At 33.3% G+C, this 16,453-nt stretch overlaps 3 protein-coding genes across 6 annotated transcripts; 2 read left to right on the top strand and 1 right to left on the bottom strand.

Moving 5' to 3' along the window:
• The first annotated feature begins 268 nt into the window (after positions 1-268).
• Positions 269-4,235, top strand: Arf51F (ADP-ribosylation factor 6). 2 transcript variants are annotated; one of them, XR_010823777.1, is made up of 6 exons: positions 269-1,306; positions 1,931-2,042; positions 2,136-2,239; positions 2,313-2,511; positions 2,627-3,004; positions 3,091-4,235. XR_010823777.1 is itself a non-coding variant. In XM_066739044.1 (5 exons), exons 2-5 carry the CDS (start codon positions 1,961-1,963, stop codon positions 2,767-2,769), a joined length of 528 nt encoding a protein of 175 aa, XP_066595141.1. In that variant the 5' UTR covers positions 269-1,306; positions 1,931-1,960; the 3' UTR covers positions 2,770-4,235. The 2 variants fall into 2 exon arrangements, 1 of the variants encoding a protein (XP_066595141.1); XM_066739044.1 differs by having other exon boundaries at positions 2,627-4,235.
• Positions 4,236-4,798: 563 nt separating this feature from the next.
• On the bottom strand, positions 4,799-9,537 carry Vps50 (vacuolar protein sorting 50). Of its 2 annotated transcripts, none has more exons than XM_066739036.1 (9): positions 9,242-9,537; positions 8,428-8,955; positions 7,648-8,351; positions 7,147-7,573; positions 6,799-7,056; positions 6,258-6,734; positions 6,008-6,129; positions 5,747-5,936; positions 4,799-5,544 (listed from the first exon to the last, which is right to left on the bottom strand). In XM_066739036.1, the coding sequence occupies exons 1-9, from the start codon at positions 9,284-9,286 to the stop codon at positions 5,437-5,439; spliced, it is 2,859 nt and encodes a 952-aa protein (XP_066595133.1). In that variant the 5' UTR covers positions 9,287-9,537; the 3' UTR covers positions 4,799-5,436. The 2 variants fall into 2 exon arrangements, with proteins under 2 accessions (XP_066595133.1, XP_066595132.1); XM_066739035.1 differs by having other exon boundaries at positions 9,179-9,537.
• On the top strand, positions 8,997-16,453 carry LOC136780577 (ankyrin repeat domain-containing protein 13D). 2 transcript variants are annotated; one of them, XM_066739037.1, is made up of 16 exons: positions 8,997-9,204; positions 9,278-9,411; positions 11,109-11,209; positions 11,848-11,983; positions 12,126-12,250; positions 12,324-12,369; positions 12,441-12,584; positions 12,725-12,796; positions 13,547-13,727; positions 13,813-14,035; positions 14,138-14,269; positions 14,342-14,492; positions 14,706-14,867; positions 14,946-15,046; positions 15,115-15,203; positions 15,463-16,453. In XM_066739037.1, exons 2-16 carry the CDS (start codon positions 9,327-9,329, stop codon positions 15,704-15,706), a joined length of 1,992 nt encoding a protein of 663 aa, XP_066595134.1. In that variant the 5' UTR covers positions 8,997-9,204; positions 9,278-9,326; the 3' UTR covers positions 15,707-16,453. The 2 variants fall into 2 exon arrangements, with proteins under 2 accessions (XP_066595134.1, XP_066595135.1); XM_066739038.1 differs by lacking the exons at positions 8,997-9,204; positions 9,278-9,411; positions 11,109-11,209 and adding an exon at positions 11,496-11,634.

The following is a 16,453-nucleotide window of genomic DNA, read 5'->3' on the forward strand; positions in this document are numbered from 1 at the left end:
ACACCTACGCATTATAAAAGCGCCAAGCGCGTCTTCTTGCTGGTTCTTGCGTCAACCAACAAAATTATATTCATTTTTCTCCTTTCTCATGATTGTTATAACCGGATTTTAAATAGTTTCAATTAAATCTCGGATTTAATCGCGAATAAAAAATAAATGAATATAGCTCATTATATTGCATAATTATCGTGGGTTTTCGAGAATGTATTGAATGAGACACATTCCTTTACCATTTATTTAGATTTAATTGCAATCAAATTTACGATATTAAAATATACATTTTAAATTTGTTAATATCTAAAAATGCTGAAATATTTGTTGTGCTGTATTGTAGCCAGTAAGCGATATTAAATTACCTATAGATGTATTATGTTTTGATAAGCAATTACCACAGAAGATTCTTTTAATAGTGTAAAAATACGTTGTGTATCGTAGAATGAATGTGATAATAAAATATGCATGTATTTTAGCTTTTGTATTATTGTATTAAATACTGTAATACAGCTCATGACTATAAAGATAACTCTCAGTTATTCTAAGCTAATCTAATGGATGCTCAACCAAATGTTACCTATAAAAGTATAAATTGAATAGATAAATAAATATCAACAAATATACATTATATACCTTCTTAACTGCTAGCGCTTCTAAGTTACTAACGTACTAGTACTTAACAGTACTAGCTACGCTACATACTTATGATGCTACCAAGTACCACAGCGCGTCACAACGGTCACAACCACCACTTTTAAGTGTATAGCTGTGTGTAATAGTAATAGCTATAGTAGCAGGGATGATATAAGTATAGTTCCCATAGTATTTCCCGATATACACTTATGCTTATACATCTATGCATGCGTATACTAAATACTCTGCTAGATATAATACATTAAGTATAAAAGGCTCGTAAATAGAACGACGAAATATAAACATATACAAAACAAACATATATGTTTTAATATATTTTTTATAGTCAGTGCTCGAAAGAATAATTATTATAAACTATTACATAGGGTTGCGTGACCCTTAAAATTTGTGTCAATAATAATAACTGTTAGCTGATGTCTGGAAAGAGGCGGCAAGTGGCAGCGAAGCAGCGGTCTAGTTGTGGTTATGGTTATGGAGCGCCCTTCCGTTCCATGCAGCATGAAACTTGTGACTGCTAATGCAACATGTTTTATCCTCGGAAATAAAATTTCGTAATGTTATTAATGTGCTAGTGTTATACTTAAAAGTCATGTGTAGATGATGCGTTGTGATGTACATTGGTCTTGATAAAATATTCGTCCTCTGTAAATGTTTCACGGTAAGTTTATCTCTCGTCAAACATGTCAGGTTAACGCATTTACACTTTTCCATCAAAAACATATTTTACATGAAATATGGATACACAAAACACGTATACGTATGTATTCGTGATACGCATTAGATGATCGACTTGATGATAGAATTAGATTTAAAGAATAGTTTTAACGAAAATAAACGGTGTTTCAACGAGAGACCTGCTCTCAAACATAAGCTCTACCGTACAACGCTGACAGCTTTGCCTATTTTATTAGATAGCCAACAGCTTAACCTTTTCCATTTAAGCTTTACTCCGTTAAATTCATTTCGTACTTCCAATCCTTTATCAGCTTTATTTTTAAAATTTTTCTCTAACGCTCGTAGGTTTATTCCACCCCTCCTCTTCTCCACGCCCCATTTTTTAAATGCATATCTTTTTTTAACTACTAAATCAAATGTATCTTCTAAAAATTAGTTGAAAATTCATATCTTTTATAAAATGCCATCTGTATGACAAAGGTTGCTCTTCAAGGTAATTGAGTTACAAATAAATTTATAAATTACTATATTACAAATTGCAAAGATTTTACATTATTTTCTATTTATACAGTTACACATGTAATAAATAATTAATTTTTTTATACAGGTGCCAGGTGCCTAGAAAGGAGTTGGCAAGATGGGAAAGTTGTTGTCAAAAATATTTGGCAACAAAGAAATGCGTATTCTTATGCTGGGACTGGATGCAGCTGGAAAAACCAGTATCCTTTTTACTTTATACTAGGATGCTTTGACATTTGATCCATTTAACTGAAAATTAAATTATATCAGCTTTTCCTTAACTATAGTATTAGCGATATTATACAAACTTAAGTTAGGACAGTCAGTGACGACTATACCAACCGTAGGATTTAACGTAGAAACAGTTACCTATAAAAATGTTAAATTCAATGTTTGGGTAAGTATCCTTATTTCCACAAAATAAATTTCATTGGTCATAAATTGATAGCTGTTTGTTTTTGGCTTTCAAGGATGTGGGTGGGCAGGATAAAATACGTCCCCTTTGGCGCCATTATTATACTGGTACGCAGGGGCTTATTTTTGTAGTTGACTGTGCAGACAGGGATAGAATTGACGAGGCACGTCAGGAGCTTCATCGAATTATAAACGACAGAGAAATGAGAGACGCCATAATATTAATCTTTGCCAACAAACAGGATCTTCCAGACGGTAAGGTTACTTAAATGTGCTTTGCATCCATCCATAGTACTACTGCTTTTCTCAATTCAGAATAAATGGTCAGACCTGTCATTTTCCACCTAATCGGTCCTTATAAATTTTATAGCCATGAAGCCACACGAGATACAAGAAAAATTGGGTCTAACGAGGATAAGGGACAGGAATTGGTATGTTCAGCCATCCTGTGCCACTACCGGAGATGGTCTTTACGAAGGCCTTACGTGGTTGACCAGTAATCATAAATTATGAGCTCGTATTTATTTTTAATCGACTAGTAACAATACAAACAGTAAATATACATTTACTTTATACTCCCGTTTAAACTTGTCACATTGAAGTCTCGCAAACAAATTTCGACAATATTCAGCCCGATGATGATAAATTTTCACGCTCGAAAACAAACTACTGTAAGATGGTCTTTTGGATCTCACAATGCGCCCTAACAATAATTCCATTAATCAAAGATTGACTTCTGTTCATGGAGGTACCAAATTGTTTAGTAGTTGTTACAAATTGTTCACAGAATTTCATCGCAAATATAATTATAATATTACTGATAATATTTTACAGATTACGATAATTATTTTAAACGACCCGCTAACTTTATCGAGCCCGTGCTACATAATGCTCGAAATTTCACGGAAAATAAGGTGTAGTAGCCCGAATTCAACCAAGATTATTTAAAAAAAAATATTTTAGGACACAAACAGTAAGAGTACGTCTATACGGTCTATATACGAGTTACGGTTTCCAGTCTTACACTATCTCAATGTTACGGCTTATCTTTACATGAAAGGTTTTCTGCAGTGTCAAGACTTTCATAAAGGTAGCAGAGTTTTGTTGCAGTTTAAAAAAAGTTGAAAAATTAAGGAAAATAGGTACCGATTGTTAATATTGTGTCTCTGTTTGTCGAACACGTTCAACAAACAAAATTTATTTTCTCCATTTATGACTGGTCTCTACTGTCCTAAATAATAGTAACATTCAGTGGAAGTAGTAGTTACGGAGCTATTACTAAAATATTCTTCATGATTGGTAAATCAGGTAGTAATTTTCAAACCATCTAACCATTGGATATTTTGGTAACAGTTAAAAAGCTGTTATTTCCTCTGAATCTCGTTAATATAAACAATGAAAGGCTAGGCATCAGCACTGTGTAGCGTGCATTTTAACCATTACGCTGTATAGAGTGACAACCCCATTGGATATTATGAATAATGTTATGAGACAATGTGTTTCGTATCACAAAAGGTAAAAGCACTGACATGCGTGTACAGTTAACGATAGAAGCTAGATTTCGTAGAAACGATGTTTTGCCGATTAAAGATTCTTATTATATCCAAATGAAATAATATAATAATAATAATACGAGTAGCTCGCAACATGGACATAGTGATGATTTTTTGCACAATTAATGGAGGATTGCAAAAATTTGGAAGCACGCAAGTGGTTGATCGTACCTGTATTACGTTTATTAATATTTTCCCTCTTGCATATGAGATTTTAGCAAGAAATGATGGACATTGTTTGAAGGGATAACAGTACCAGAGATTGAGAACTCGTTGAGGTGGTTATTTACTATAATAAAAGAGTTAATGATTTTGTACAATGTGCAGTACAAAGGACGTTCAGCGATTTTCGTAGAGCAGCACTTTATATGTATACAAAATTTGTATCTACAGCATACTTCACGAATAAAAATTCTGAAAGCATAAGATGAATTGGACGTTCGCCATTAAAAGAATAAGCTGGTGCTTTTTTGGAATACCTTCGTTATATCGTTAAATAAGGTAAGAAACTGAGCGCCGATTAGTACAAAGAGAGGAAATGTAATATAGGCTTTCTCTCTCTCTCTCTTTTTTTGAACGAAAAAAATTATTGACTATCGCTTTTCACTCATTTTGGCCACCTTGAACAACAGCGCATAATCATTGGGTAAATTCGCCCGACATACAGAAGCATCATCTACTAAGTAAAATATATGTATGATTAATTGATCAGTTGGAATTGACCTATCATAATAATATTTAATTTAGTGGTCGGGACCACTGATTGTCGGCCGAAGGCGCCTATTACCAGGATTCGAATATTGCGATATCGATGAAACATAATTGTTGACATTAACAAAATGACCCTAGAATACATAACTTCGTATGAAGTTTTCAATTGCTGTACCAAATCGATAATATTAAAACTACAATAAAGCAGAGTTTTTTTGAAGTATTATGCAAAAGTGTCGTTAAGCGTATTTATTAAAAAAAGAATATAAAATAGGCTGTAACAAGAATTAACTATTTATTCTTAACAAATTTCTTCTTTTTTGTTAAGCTGAGATTCGATTTACAGTATTTAAAAGTTTGTGATAACAAGCAAAATAATTATCACTCTTCTTAGCTATCTTTCTGCATCCAGATTCAAATAACATACAATTTCAATCGCAGGAAATCTTACCAGATATCTTAACGTCGATGACAATATAAAATTGATTTGATATTCCGAGGTAGCGAAAATCGATTTTTTAAAAAGCACACAAATCAGTTTTACAGTATTGAAATATCATAGTCCTTTGGACATTGATGGAAAAATATATCTGGTGTAATAACAGCTGTTCTCGGAGTATAATATAAATATTTATATACAAGAATCGAAATCAAATGAAATAAGAAAATAAATGTGCTCATCGATACCCGATCAATTATCCGATCCATGTTTAACATAGGATCATGATGCCCTGAGATCAGTAGTACATCGATGCATCTCTACAATTTTGTTTACTGTACAAATTCACGGCATTTCAAAAACGTACAACGAATCGTATATTTTTCCCTGACTATTACACATTTGTATATACTATTTATGCGTAACTGTCGATATCTCAACGTAATCCTGAATTGTGCTATAATGAATAGTTTCGCGCTATCTTCCTGGTCGTTCCTCGACAATTGAGATTAGTCGCAGTCGTGTTTTTTTATTGTTCTGGCACGCTGAGGATACAAGACCAATCAAATGCTTCGTAGAATATTCCTGGGGATAAAATATTGATTAAAAACCCGAGAAAGAAAAAAAAATTACATCAACGCTTCGACTAAACATCACAAATGGACGTGATTACTGTTGATCTTAAATAAAGGAAAATAACCTGTGGAATTGAGTTTACTCAACAGATTTGATCCATTCATGATCATTTGCTAGGCCGCATGATCATAATGACAAATCGTTTTATTACCTTATGCTCTTTTATCCATTCTTCTAAACTATCCTCAGGAAGGTAATATGCCTTGACGTAAAGCTCAACGTATTCCCTGTGCGGCATGGGTCTTAAACACGCAATTTTCTCAAATTTTGATCTTAATTGCGTAAAGTCTAATTGCATCAAGGCTCTTCCTCCGTTGGAACATTTTTTGGCATTGGAAAATCTACAAAGAAAGATAAGAAGATAAGAGAAGGACCCGGGTGAAAGTGGACGATTTTATCTCATGAAACACACCCTTCAACCAAAGTATGAGTAATGAGATGAGCAACATTTTCCCACATAGAATCATGAATTTCAGAAGACAGGGGAAGACGACTACCAATTTCACGAAGCCTCTCGTGTAATGTATGTATCTCCTATAATGAATGGAAGGAGAGATTTAGTTTGGCATACTTGATTAAAAAAATGTATAGTCAGACAGGCAGGCAGCGCACGCACAATTGGGCAAACAAACAAAAAAACAAACAGACAGACAGACAGAGACCTTCAAGAGTTCATCGATATAGTTACTGTGTTGCGACATAACATCCGTAACTTCCCAATTGACTTTGTTCATCAAGGCTAAAATAGTCGCTACATCGAGTGCCTGCGACGCTACTGCCATATAGACAGGTTTTCTCAGATCTGTAGCCGCTGCAACAGTTTGCAAGAAAAATTGATGCAGAAAGCCCCTTTGCGGACTATCGAGGATGAGATGCTCCAAATATGGTTTCAAACTCTCATACTGTTGCCCCAAAAATATTAAAGACTCGACGGCCACGATACGTTCAGTTAGGCCGTGCAATTTTTCAGGTCGTGTCAAATCGACCGTGGAAGATAGGTGTGGCTGTTTGACTTTGTTAATGTTATTTAAGGAAGAGGTCGGTTCCTCGAGGTCCGACTCCAAAACAATTAAACTCTCTCTTATTCTGGCCAGTGTCAATCTCAATTTTGGACTATAGAGGGAGTCGCTGTTTATTTGCTAGAAAATAAAAAGTGATGAGATTCAGTAGAAGACAATGGGAACGAAAACAAAAATTACTCACTAGATCCGCAGTGAAGAATAGGTGAACCGTGTAGAAGCATAATTCAAAAAATTGTATCATGCTTTGTATAACTGTCACGGCTATCGATCTCAAGAGCCTCGACATTTGCAAATACCTTCCGCATACTCGAAGAATACTAAGGGTGGTGTTGGTAACCATAGGGCCGCATTGTTTATTCTTGTGCTTTCTCCTAGCGATCGCAGTGTCATCAGGATCATCGTCAGAATAATCATCGGAGAAATAGGCTGGTACGTCATCCTTAATGGTTTGAAAAAAGAAAATGAAAAAAAATAGATATTTTTTTTAAAGCGAAGCATTGCATAAAATGTTACAATAGTGAACTGTTACCCTATCATCAACTAAAATGTCTTCGTCCTGGGTTTCATCCAGTCCCAAAGTAAAAGGAGAGTCGTTGTTATCACCCTCGTTTGGTGTAACAGTAGCTTTGGAAGTACCTCCAAAATATCTTCGAAGCCACTCGACGTTGGTTGAACTATCGGCATCGGTAAAATTCGATCCGTCCAAACTACCAGAGTTGTTCAAGGTTTTACAATCGTTGAGCGCAGGTTTCAAGGTTTTAAATTCTTGCAATTGCGTTGCGACAAAGCCAGGCTTTATCGGACACAATTCCCAGCCATCATTCTCCAGAAATATTCTCAATTCATCAAGTCGAGAGGCGTGATGATGCATAAAGTAGGATAACGATTGGCGCTTGATGGATTCTCTAAGATTCTCTGATTGAAAATCGCAAAGCTCCCGGCCGACCTCCATCAATCTAAAGTGAAAATAAGCATTGAAGTTCAATATTTCGAGGGAAGTGAAGGAGTCACAGCTGTATGATTCACTCACCTGTTGACTATTGCCAAGACTCGTACGAATTCCTCGAATTTCACGTAGGCAAGATCCGTATGTGTTAAGTAGGTAGATATTTTCATTTCAACGTCATGCCATATCCTCATCATGCTGTTTCGTAATTTTTGTTTGACGTAATCGTCGTCAAAAGGAGTCTGAGAAAAATCGGGAGAGTCTTCCTTCTCACAGGGTGTCGTTCCTCGATCGACGACGGGTGAGCGAGCGTCATGCCAAACAACCACTAGATAATAGGATTCGAGTATAGTCCAGAGAGATTTAGAAAGATCAGTCAAGCAGGCTATACACTTGTCTCTAGGGACCAATCGACAGAGCTGCTTGTACTGTGTCTTGGTATCACCGCCAACATAAGAGTGAACAGTAGAAAAGGCGGTATTATGAATGGCGGCAGTAAAATGCATGTGCAGCAGATCCATGGCGGTTTGCGTCTTTCCTAAAAGAGCGTACGCCTGTTGTACTGATGAATATACCTCTTTGTCAAACTGAGCACACATTTGAGAGAGCGTAGCGTCAAGGGCTACTTCGGCCTGCTCCAATATGTCCTGCAGTTTTCCATCAAGTGCAGCTATGCAGGTGAAATGTTTATAGGTTCGCGCAGCGCTTTGACATTCCAATAATAACGAAATTACTCCAGGATAATTTCTCTGTTTAAGTAGCTCCTGAAGGCGGTTGCCCGTACGTTGCTAATGATAAGGTGGAAAATATTATATTTAATTACACGTGGAAGAAAAAAAGAGGTATAAAAGAGAGAAAACTTACCAACGTCTTTACGGTATTCAAGCTATCAAGGAGATCCTCGATTACTCGCCTTTTTCGGTAATTTGCTAATATTCCCAGACTGGCCGTAGTGAATTGCCTCTTGGCCAGTTTTAAATCATTTCGTCCAATTCGACATATTTCCAAAATTTGTCGCAATTGACTTTGAATGGATAAGATTTTCTGAAATTCCTGTTCATAAGAGTTCTGTTTTTGCAAAATTAGCTGCAAGACCTTTTTAGAAACGACTTGTTGCTGTAATTTTAACCTCTTGTATGAGTTCTCAATCTCTTCCGGGGATAGAATATCGGGTAATTTTTGAAGTTCGTGTCTGCTAGGATCTGTTGGAGGTTCTGTATGAAAATATATGGTTTCGATAGATTCCAATACATCTTGATCGGGAAGCGGCTGCGGCTCGTTGTCGATGGTAAAATCGGTGGCTTCATCTAATTTAGGGCGTGCTATCCTATGAGATTCGATTGGATTAAGCAATTCAGGATGCAAGCCCATTACAGGTACTTTGACAGCGTTCTAAAAGAAAAAATAATGAAGTTTAATGAGGCGAAAAAGAGGTAGAATAGACGTCATCGGTGTTCATCGATAGATTGCGTATATACGAGGCTATAGTTGCAAGCAACTACGTTGCAGTACAAAAAGGTAAAATGTCGACGCATCAAAAGGAAAAGAGGAGGAAAGAAGAAAGGAGAACTCTGTACGTTCAAGGCAATTGACATAGACGATGGGTAAAGCGTACATTTGGATTATAGTTGAACAATACTGGTAGACTATTATTATAACACGGTGGAAGTTGTCTGACCTGTTTATTGATAAGACCAAATATTTTAAATTTCAGATCCTCCATAGTGACAGATAACCTCAGTAGCGAATCGTTGTCATAGCTAATGGTCCACGAACGCCGGGCTCTTCAGCATTTACCCGAGGAGCGGTTTGAAAGGACAACGAAGATAAATATGAGACGTCTGAATGGTACATTTATTTTTTGCTCTTACGCATTAATAGATGGTAAATGAAAATTGTTTTCATTCGCGAAAGGCTACAGATAAACGTTTAGAAAAGTGACAGCAGATGGACAGGACAGGGAGACCGATGGAAAAACAGGTAGACAACAAGCATGAAACATAGAACTTTAATAGAGCAATGAGGGCATGCAATAGCTGGCAGTGTGTCTACGGCCAGTATTCATAGTCGTTACTTATATTTAAGTCCGACTTAAAGTGTCGATTGTCCTTTTTCACCTAACAGTAATAGAAAAAGATAACCTATGCTTAAGTCGGTCTTAAATATAAGTAACGACTATGAATACCGGCCTACATGTTCTATCTGTATGTATGTGTGTTAACTGGATTCGCTGTCGCAGGCAAAGGTCAGCGCCAAATGGTGGTGAATTCAGAACTGACTTAGAAAGGAAAACATTGAAAAAATTTTTCACAGAAATTAATATTTAGTGTGTCGAACATGTTGCAAAAGTAATTCCATTAATGGTGACCTAATAATTATATTTATTCTATTTTTTCTAACTTGCACTATCTCTTTTTCTTTAATGTTTTCCTTTTTAAGCGGCCATTTTTATCACGATTCGAAGCGCCACCTAGTGAGTGTTGCGATGGCGAATAGTCGGTACTCGGTGCTGGTCGATGCTCGCTGCTAAACAGCTCTAGCTGTAGGGTAGCGACTGTAGCAAGGTTACTCTCTAAATTCTAATAATTCTCTCCCAGATACGGCTGGAAAATTTGTTAATGCATGTAAATTGATTACATAATATGAATATTATGAATCGGTTTTTAGACACGTAAGATCACTTGCTGCTTACGTGGTAGGATTAGAGTTTAATTCAACTTTTAACCACATTTACAGCTTTGAAAATGACGTCAAACCTCTATAGTTTAGCATTTCTGAATAAACTCTGATTCTGATTAGCGCAATAAATGTAGTACATGTACAATAACTATAGAGTTTTTACGTCATACTTAAAATTGGTTTATTTTTATTGGTGGTTTACGCCAAAAGGTTGAATGACTAACTGACTACTGACTGTGTACTGTACCGTTCATAAATACACCAAATAAATGTTGAGCGCTATACATATATTTGATAGCATTCAGGCCATTTACAGAGACAACAGTTGTGGAATTGTTGAGCAGTTCTTTTTAAACACGTACTACTATTTGATAAAATTATAGGATTTAAAAGTAATAGCCAATAACATGCATCGCTCTCCGTTGTTTCTGTTGACTGCCGTCTGCCATCACTGTTGTATAAAAATACATACTTCACTAATCACTTTCACTTTTGAAGTTTTGACTTTATCTTCTTTAATTCTGTTAATTTCTGCCGCGGCAGCACTATCGTTTAAGATCGTGAATATATGGCATGCCGCCGTTTAGAGAAAAACCCCTGTCGGAAGAGTATACGACCTGTCAAACTGCTGTAAACTGTTTATTAATCTACATTTACTCTTTTCTTTGCTCATCCATCGAGTAATCGTGTCATTGATCATTAGGCTGTTTAGACTTAATCAGCTTAGTATTATCATTGATTAGCATGATATTCCCTTGCTCCTTGTGACATGTACTCAACTGTCAAATATTCGTATTGTATGATTGAATTGGGGTGTTTACTTTAACGTTTCGACATTACATATTAACATCCCTTAAAAATTATAGAAATGGTGAACATAGAGACAATACGAAAAAATTATCCTTTACATTGGCTTGTATGGAATAACAATGATGAGGAGCTAGATAAAGAATTATCTACCAAAGAAGTAAGTTATTCTTTGTAAACTTTAATTTATTGTGGATTTTAAAATATTAAATAAATTTTAACAATATATTTGATCAAATATATGTATTTAAACATTTTTTTTTCGAATTTTTACTAGATTCAGTAGCTCTTGCTTATCAGTAATAAAAATATATAACCGTTATCTTAATACTATTTTAAAACAGTTGTTTATCTAATAAATGCTTTATCACTGACTATAGTTTAATCTCACACAATAAAACTTATACATTGATGTTATAACTACTTGTTCTTACATTGTATAGCTTCTTAAATTATATATTATAACCTCAGTAACATTGTTCATATAAAAAATGAAAGAAATTAAGTTTATAAATAAATATAAATTGAAACATTAACATTATAAAATATGTCAATTTCTAAAAAATTTGACAAGTTTTATATTAAGTAAGTTTTATAGTAATTTCTTTTGAAGCCTTAAAATATCATGAAACCTTAGATATACCTTGACTTTTCACCTTGATATTCTATGCCCTTAATATTTGATATTTTAAATATTATTCTTATTAATCATTATTAAATCAAAAATCTATTGGTTGTCATTTAAATCCATAAAATTAAAATCAATTATAATTATTTATATTTTTAAACCTTTTTCAGCATGATATAGAAAAACGTGATAATAGAGGTAGAACACCTTTAATGTTGGCAGTAACTTTGGGTCATAAATTATCTGCATTAGTATTAATGCAGCATGAAGCCAATGTCAACACTGAAAATAGCCAAGGATGGAGCGGTAAATGATTTTTATTGTCTTCATTTTATTGATTACTGAATATATAGAAATTCAATCCTTTTAAGAGCTTAGAATATGTCTTTGCAGTTTGCTATAACTTTCATATAAAAACTCTTACATAGAATATCTTACTTTTATATAGTGGTACAGGAAGCAACATGTACGGGCAATCGTGAACTATTAGATATGGTACTTGCTAGAAGGGACTATCAAAGATATTGTAATAGGGTTGCTGGTATTCCTGAATTACTTCATAAACTGAAGCAGGTTAATCAATTGTATAATTTTAGTTTATTTACATTGAATGATTTTTTGTAAAATTAGTTCTTTTATATTTCAGGCTCCAGATTTTTATGTTGAAATGAAATGGGAGTTTACCAGCTGGGGTAAATAACCTTAGATTAAAAGTTTTCAATACTCTTTTTAAAGAATGTATTAAACGTATTTTTTCTCTTAGTACCTTTAGCTTCTCGAATGTGTCCCAGTGACACATACAAAGTTTATAAGCAAGGGAGCAATGTTAGAATTGATACTACATTATTGGGATTTGATCAAACAAAATGGCAGCGTGGGAATCGCAGTTATGTCTTTAAAGGACAAAGTAAGTATTAACAGTTATGCAATTTTGCTTGATAAAACAGAAGGAAACATTTTTGTTAATTTTTTGGATATTTTGTTTATTTCTATGATTTCAAACAGGAGCATTTTATTTCTTACTTTTTTCTGTACATTAAATGCAAGCTGCAGAAAATGCGCCTACATTTCTCAAGTGTGAGCGCAGTTATGTATTCAGCATGGTGGGCCAAAATTCAGGTGACAGATATTTCTGTAGTTTTTGTTTGTCTAGATGCTGCTTTATGTTGGATTCCCTCATATGTTGATGTAATGCACTGTAGTAATAATACAAATTATATTTCCTCAAAAGTATTACACTTATTTTTTACAAAACTTCAAATATTATAGCCATAATTACTTATTAATTTTGTTATCCTACTTAATAATTTATTTTAAATAAATATAATGCTGATTAAAAATTACTTAAGTTCCTCGGGTTAACAATAAAAAGAATGTCAACGGGATCACACTCATACCGACATAAGTAGCAAAAACTAAAAAAGTGTATCACCGATACGGCATTATTCGACTACCGGTTTTAAATTTATTGTAGAATTTTAATAACTTCAAGATGCCCTTTCTATTAAAATAGATAGATTTTCAAAAACGAAAACATTATTAAATATTTTTTTTTTATAAATAAAATTTCTTTGAAGGTTTGATTATTTTACTAAAAAGGACACTTTAAGACGTTACTAAACTGCTAAATAAATTTTAAAACAGTCTTCAAATAAGGCCATATTGCTGACATTTATTTTTACTCTGTAAAATCAGTGTGAGAGATCCACTTAAGCTCATTCATATTTTATTTTTAATCTTTTAATCAGCAATGTAAGTTGATTTACTAAAATATTTAAACAATTTTTAGCCAATATAGATCTGTTCTATATATATTTTTTCTTTATTTTTTTTTTTCATCTATAACATGTTTACTACTTATTCTTCTAGATGATGGTGCAACAATGATGGAGGTTGATCATGAAACTAAGAAAGTTTATGTGGAGCATATGAAACTTATTGAAGATGATAATATTCAGTTCATGGAGCCTTCTGAAGAGGGGATAGTGGCTCGCTTAGCAAATCCTATAGTTAGTACATATATTGATACTGATAAAATCAGTTTTGAACGGTAATAAGATTTTGTTTAAAAGAAAAATCAATTTATTTTGTTATTAATATTTAATTATATTTAAATATTTGATTTATTTATTTAGTAATAAAGCAGGTTTATGGGGGTGGAGATCAGATAAAAGCGAGATAATAAATGGTCACGATTGCAAAGTTTTTAGTGCTAGTAATGTCGAATTAATAACAAAAACTCGGTTAGAGCATTTATCTGAAGCTGACAAAGCGAGAGCTCGTGCACCACGAACACCTTTACAATCTTTTCTTGGTATTGCTGAGCAGCAACCGGATACTTGCATCGCAACAACTAGTGTAATTATTCAATTTTAGTTTTAAGTTATAATTTTTAGTTTATGTGGTATTTTATATAGTACTAGATTATATATAGTTTATTGTATATTATTTTGGTTACAGGAAGAATACAATAGTAATGAAGTTAATCCTTCTCATATTACGGTCGAAGAATATTTTGATCCAGATGTTGATTTAAAAGGAAGGGATATAGGTAGACCCAAAGAAATTAGTACTAAAATACAAAAATTTAAGGTATAGGTTAAACTAGTAAATATATAGAATTTTATGACTAAGAAATAAAGTAAAATGTTTTGTTTTTGTAAGGCGACTCTTTGGCTTAGCGAAGAATACCCGTTAAGTTTACAGGAGCAAATAATGCCAATTGTTGATCTTATGGCTATATCTAGTCCACATTTTGCCAAGTTAAAAAATTTTATTCAAATGCAACTGCCAGCAGGATTTCCTGTAAAAATAGGTTTGTGTGTGTGTTTGGTATATTCTCATTAACTTTTCTTCAAATGATGCTAGACAATCCATAGTAAATTGTCAAAAACTTGTGATGTGTAATTTAAAAAAACAATTGAAAGAACAGATTCTTCATCAGTGTCACATTTAAAAGTTGTCAGCAATATTTAATTTTAGTATCAATTTAATATATTTATTCCTTTAATTTATTTTTTAATTTTAGAAATTCCTCTCTTCCATGTATTAAATGCAAGAATAACATTTGGTAACATCTTTGGTTTGGATCAAGAGGTACCAAATGTCGGTCACTTGCAAGAAACCAATCGAATTACTTGTTTAGTGGATGATATATGCTTTGAAGCGCCCACCGGATATGTAAAATTAGGTAATCATCCATTGATATTTAAGTATGTGATATACATATATTCTTAATTGTTAATATAAATATAAATCCATTGATTAGGCGCTGAGGTCCGAACCCAATTCAGTATTGAAGAAGAAGATGATTTATTGCAGTTTGCTATTCAACAGAGTCTGCTAGAAGCAGGAAGCGAACGCGACGAGGTATATGTTATACATGATGTTAGTTTACATGAAATTAGGACTATTTACATGTTTCTTACATATGCCAGGTTGACATATGGGAAGCCCTTAGAGGACAGAAACCATCTCGACCAACAACGCCTAATATGACTACAGAAGAAGAGCGTCAATTACAAAGGTACGTTAAAAATTCTCTCACGCCTAATCTTCTTGATGTGTGTTTAATTTCACGATTAATTTTGCATGTTATTTTGCTTTCAATTTATAATTAGAAAGGTAAGATTTGCTTTAACTGTGGTATTCAATAGTATCAGTCTTTTAATATATATATATATATATATATATATATATATATAATAAACATTATTAAATTTGAAGTTATGTTTTATGTTTAAGTAATATTTTAGACACAAAACTAATAATATTATATGATTTAGAGCTATTCAGGCAAGCTTGGTACTATACCAAGAAACAGCAGCTGGGTGTATAGAGAGTAGAAAAGCTGCAATGTTGGAAAGTGAAAATGATGATGATGATAATGACTTGTTGGAAGGCACCACAGAACAGTTAAGGCTAGCATTAAAGCTTTCAGAGCAACAGCAACTTGAAGAAGAGCAGCGACGTCTCTTAGAGGAAGAGACATTTCGACAAGTGCTGGAGTTATCTCTTACTGACAAATGAATGATTTAGACAATCAAAAGTGATTACAAATTTTTCTAATACCACCGTCATCGAATCAGAAATTTTTGCAGTTTTTTGAAGGCAGAGACGCTAGATTAAATATTACTTCTTATGACCTATCTTTTATTACTCCCGACAAAACTGTGACATAGATCAATTTCTAAAAAATATCAAGAGATCGATCGTTTAGTAAGTGAAACAGTCATTATGGCATTGTAAGAGAAATGTAGCATTAAGAAATTTAATGATTTAAATTTTATATATATATATTATTTATTCTTTAGCTACATTTTCTATATCAAAAAACTAGTTGTACACAGGTTTTGAGATATATAAAAACTATGAAGTCTTGACAATTACACATTTAAAAACTAGATCAGTGATAGAATCCTAAAAAATACAAGCAGTAGAGACAAAATAATTTTAACAGTATTCGTACATGCTTTATCTACTGATGGAAAGCATATTCTGTAAGCTACAAGAAAAAATTGTTAATATCAATAAAATGCTTGTAATTATCAAGCCTTCAAATGCATATAATTAGTTTTTTCTTTCTTCCCTTTATGCTTATCTATTAATTTCACAAATTAATGATAGGTTTAAATTAGAATATAAAAGTTACTATCAAAATTCGTTCGATATAATCTTTTTGATAAATTTCAAAAAGTATTCATATTCAAATATGCAATATATGTAAAATAAATTAGAACTTATAGATCATTACAATTTTCCTGCCAAAGGTTTAGT

The sequence above is a fragment of the Prorops nasuta genome, unplaced genomic scaffold, assembly GCF_024137725.1.
Source record: "Prorops nasuta isolate Cenicafe-Biocafe unplaced genomic scaffold, Cenicafe_Pnas_1.2 PNAS00019, whole genome shotgun sequence".
Lineage (NCBI taxonomy): Eukaryota > Metazoa > Arthropoda > Insecta > Hymenoptera > Bethylidae > Prorops > Prorops nasuta.

What these genes read in the sequence shown, in the direction of transcription:
- Vps50 (XM_066739035.1), bottom strand. Translation starts at nt 9,286, where the DNA reads ATGGAGGATCTGAAATTTAAAATATTTGGTCTTATCAATAAACAGGTC. An exon ending in TATTCTTCACTGCGGATCTA is followed by an intron (nt 6,735 to 6,798) that starts GTGAGTAATTTT and finishes TTTATTTTCTAG; the next exon opens with CAAATAAACAGCGACTCCCT. An exon ending in ACTCATACTTTGGTTGAAGG is followed by an intron (nt 5,937 to 6,007) that starts GTGTGTTTCATG and finishes CTTTCTTTGTAG; the next exon opens with ATTTTCCAATGCCAAAAAAT.
- LOC136780577 (XM_066739037.1), top strand. Translation starts at nt 9,327, where the DNA reads ATGGTCCACGAACGCCGGGCTCTTCAGCATTTACCCGAGGAGCGGTTT. An exon ending in CACCGGATATGTAAAATTAG is followed by an intron (nt 14,868 to 14,945) that starts GTAATCATCCAT and finishes TCCATTGATTAG; the next exon opens with GCGCTGAGGTCCGAACCCAA. An exon ending in CAGGAAGCGAACGCGACGAG is followed by an intron (nt 15,047 to 15,114) that starts GTATATGTTATA and finishes TACATATGCCAG; the next exon opens with GTTGACATATGGGAAGCCCT.
- Arf51F (XM_066739044.1), top strand. Translation starts at nt 1,961, where the DNA reads ATGGGAAAGTTGTTGTCAAAAATATTTGGCAACAAAGAAATGCGTATT. An exon ending in ATGTTAAATTCAATGTTTGG is followed by an intron (nt 2,240 to 2,312) that starts GTAAGTATCCTT and finishes TTGGCTTTCAAG; the next exon opens with GATGTGGGTGGGCAGGATAA. An exon ending in CAAACAGGATCTTCCAGACG is followed by an intron (nt 2,512 to 2,626) that starts GTAAGGTTACTT and finishes TAAATTTTATAG; the next exon opens with CCATGAAGCCACACGAGATA.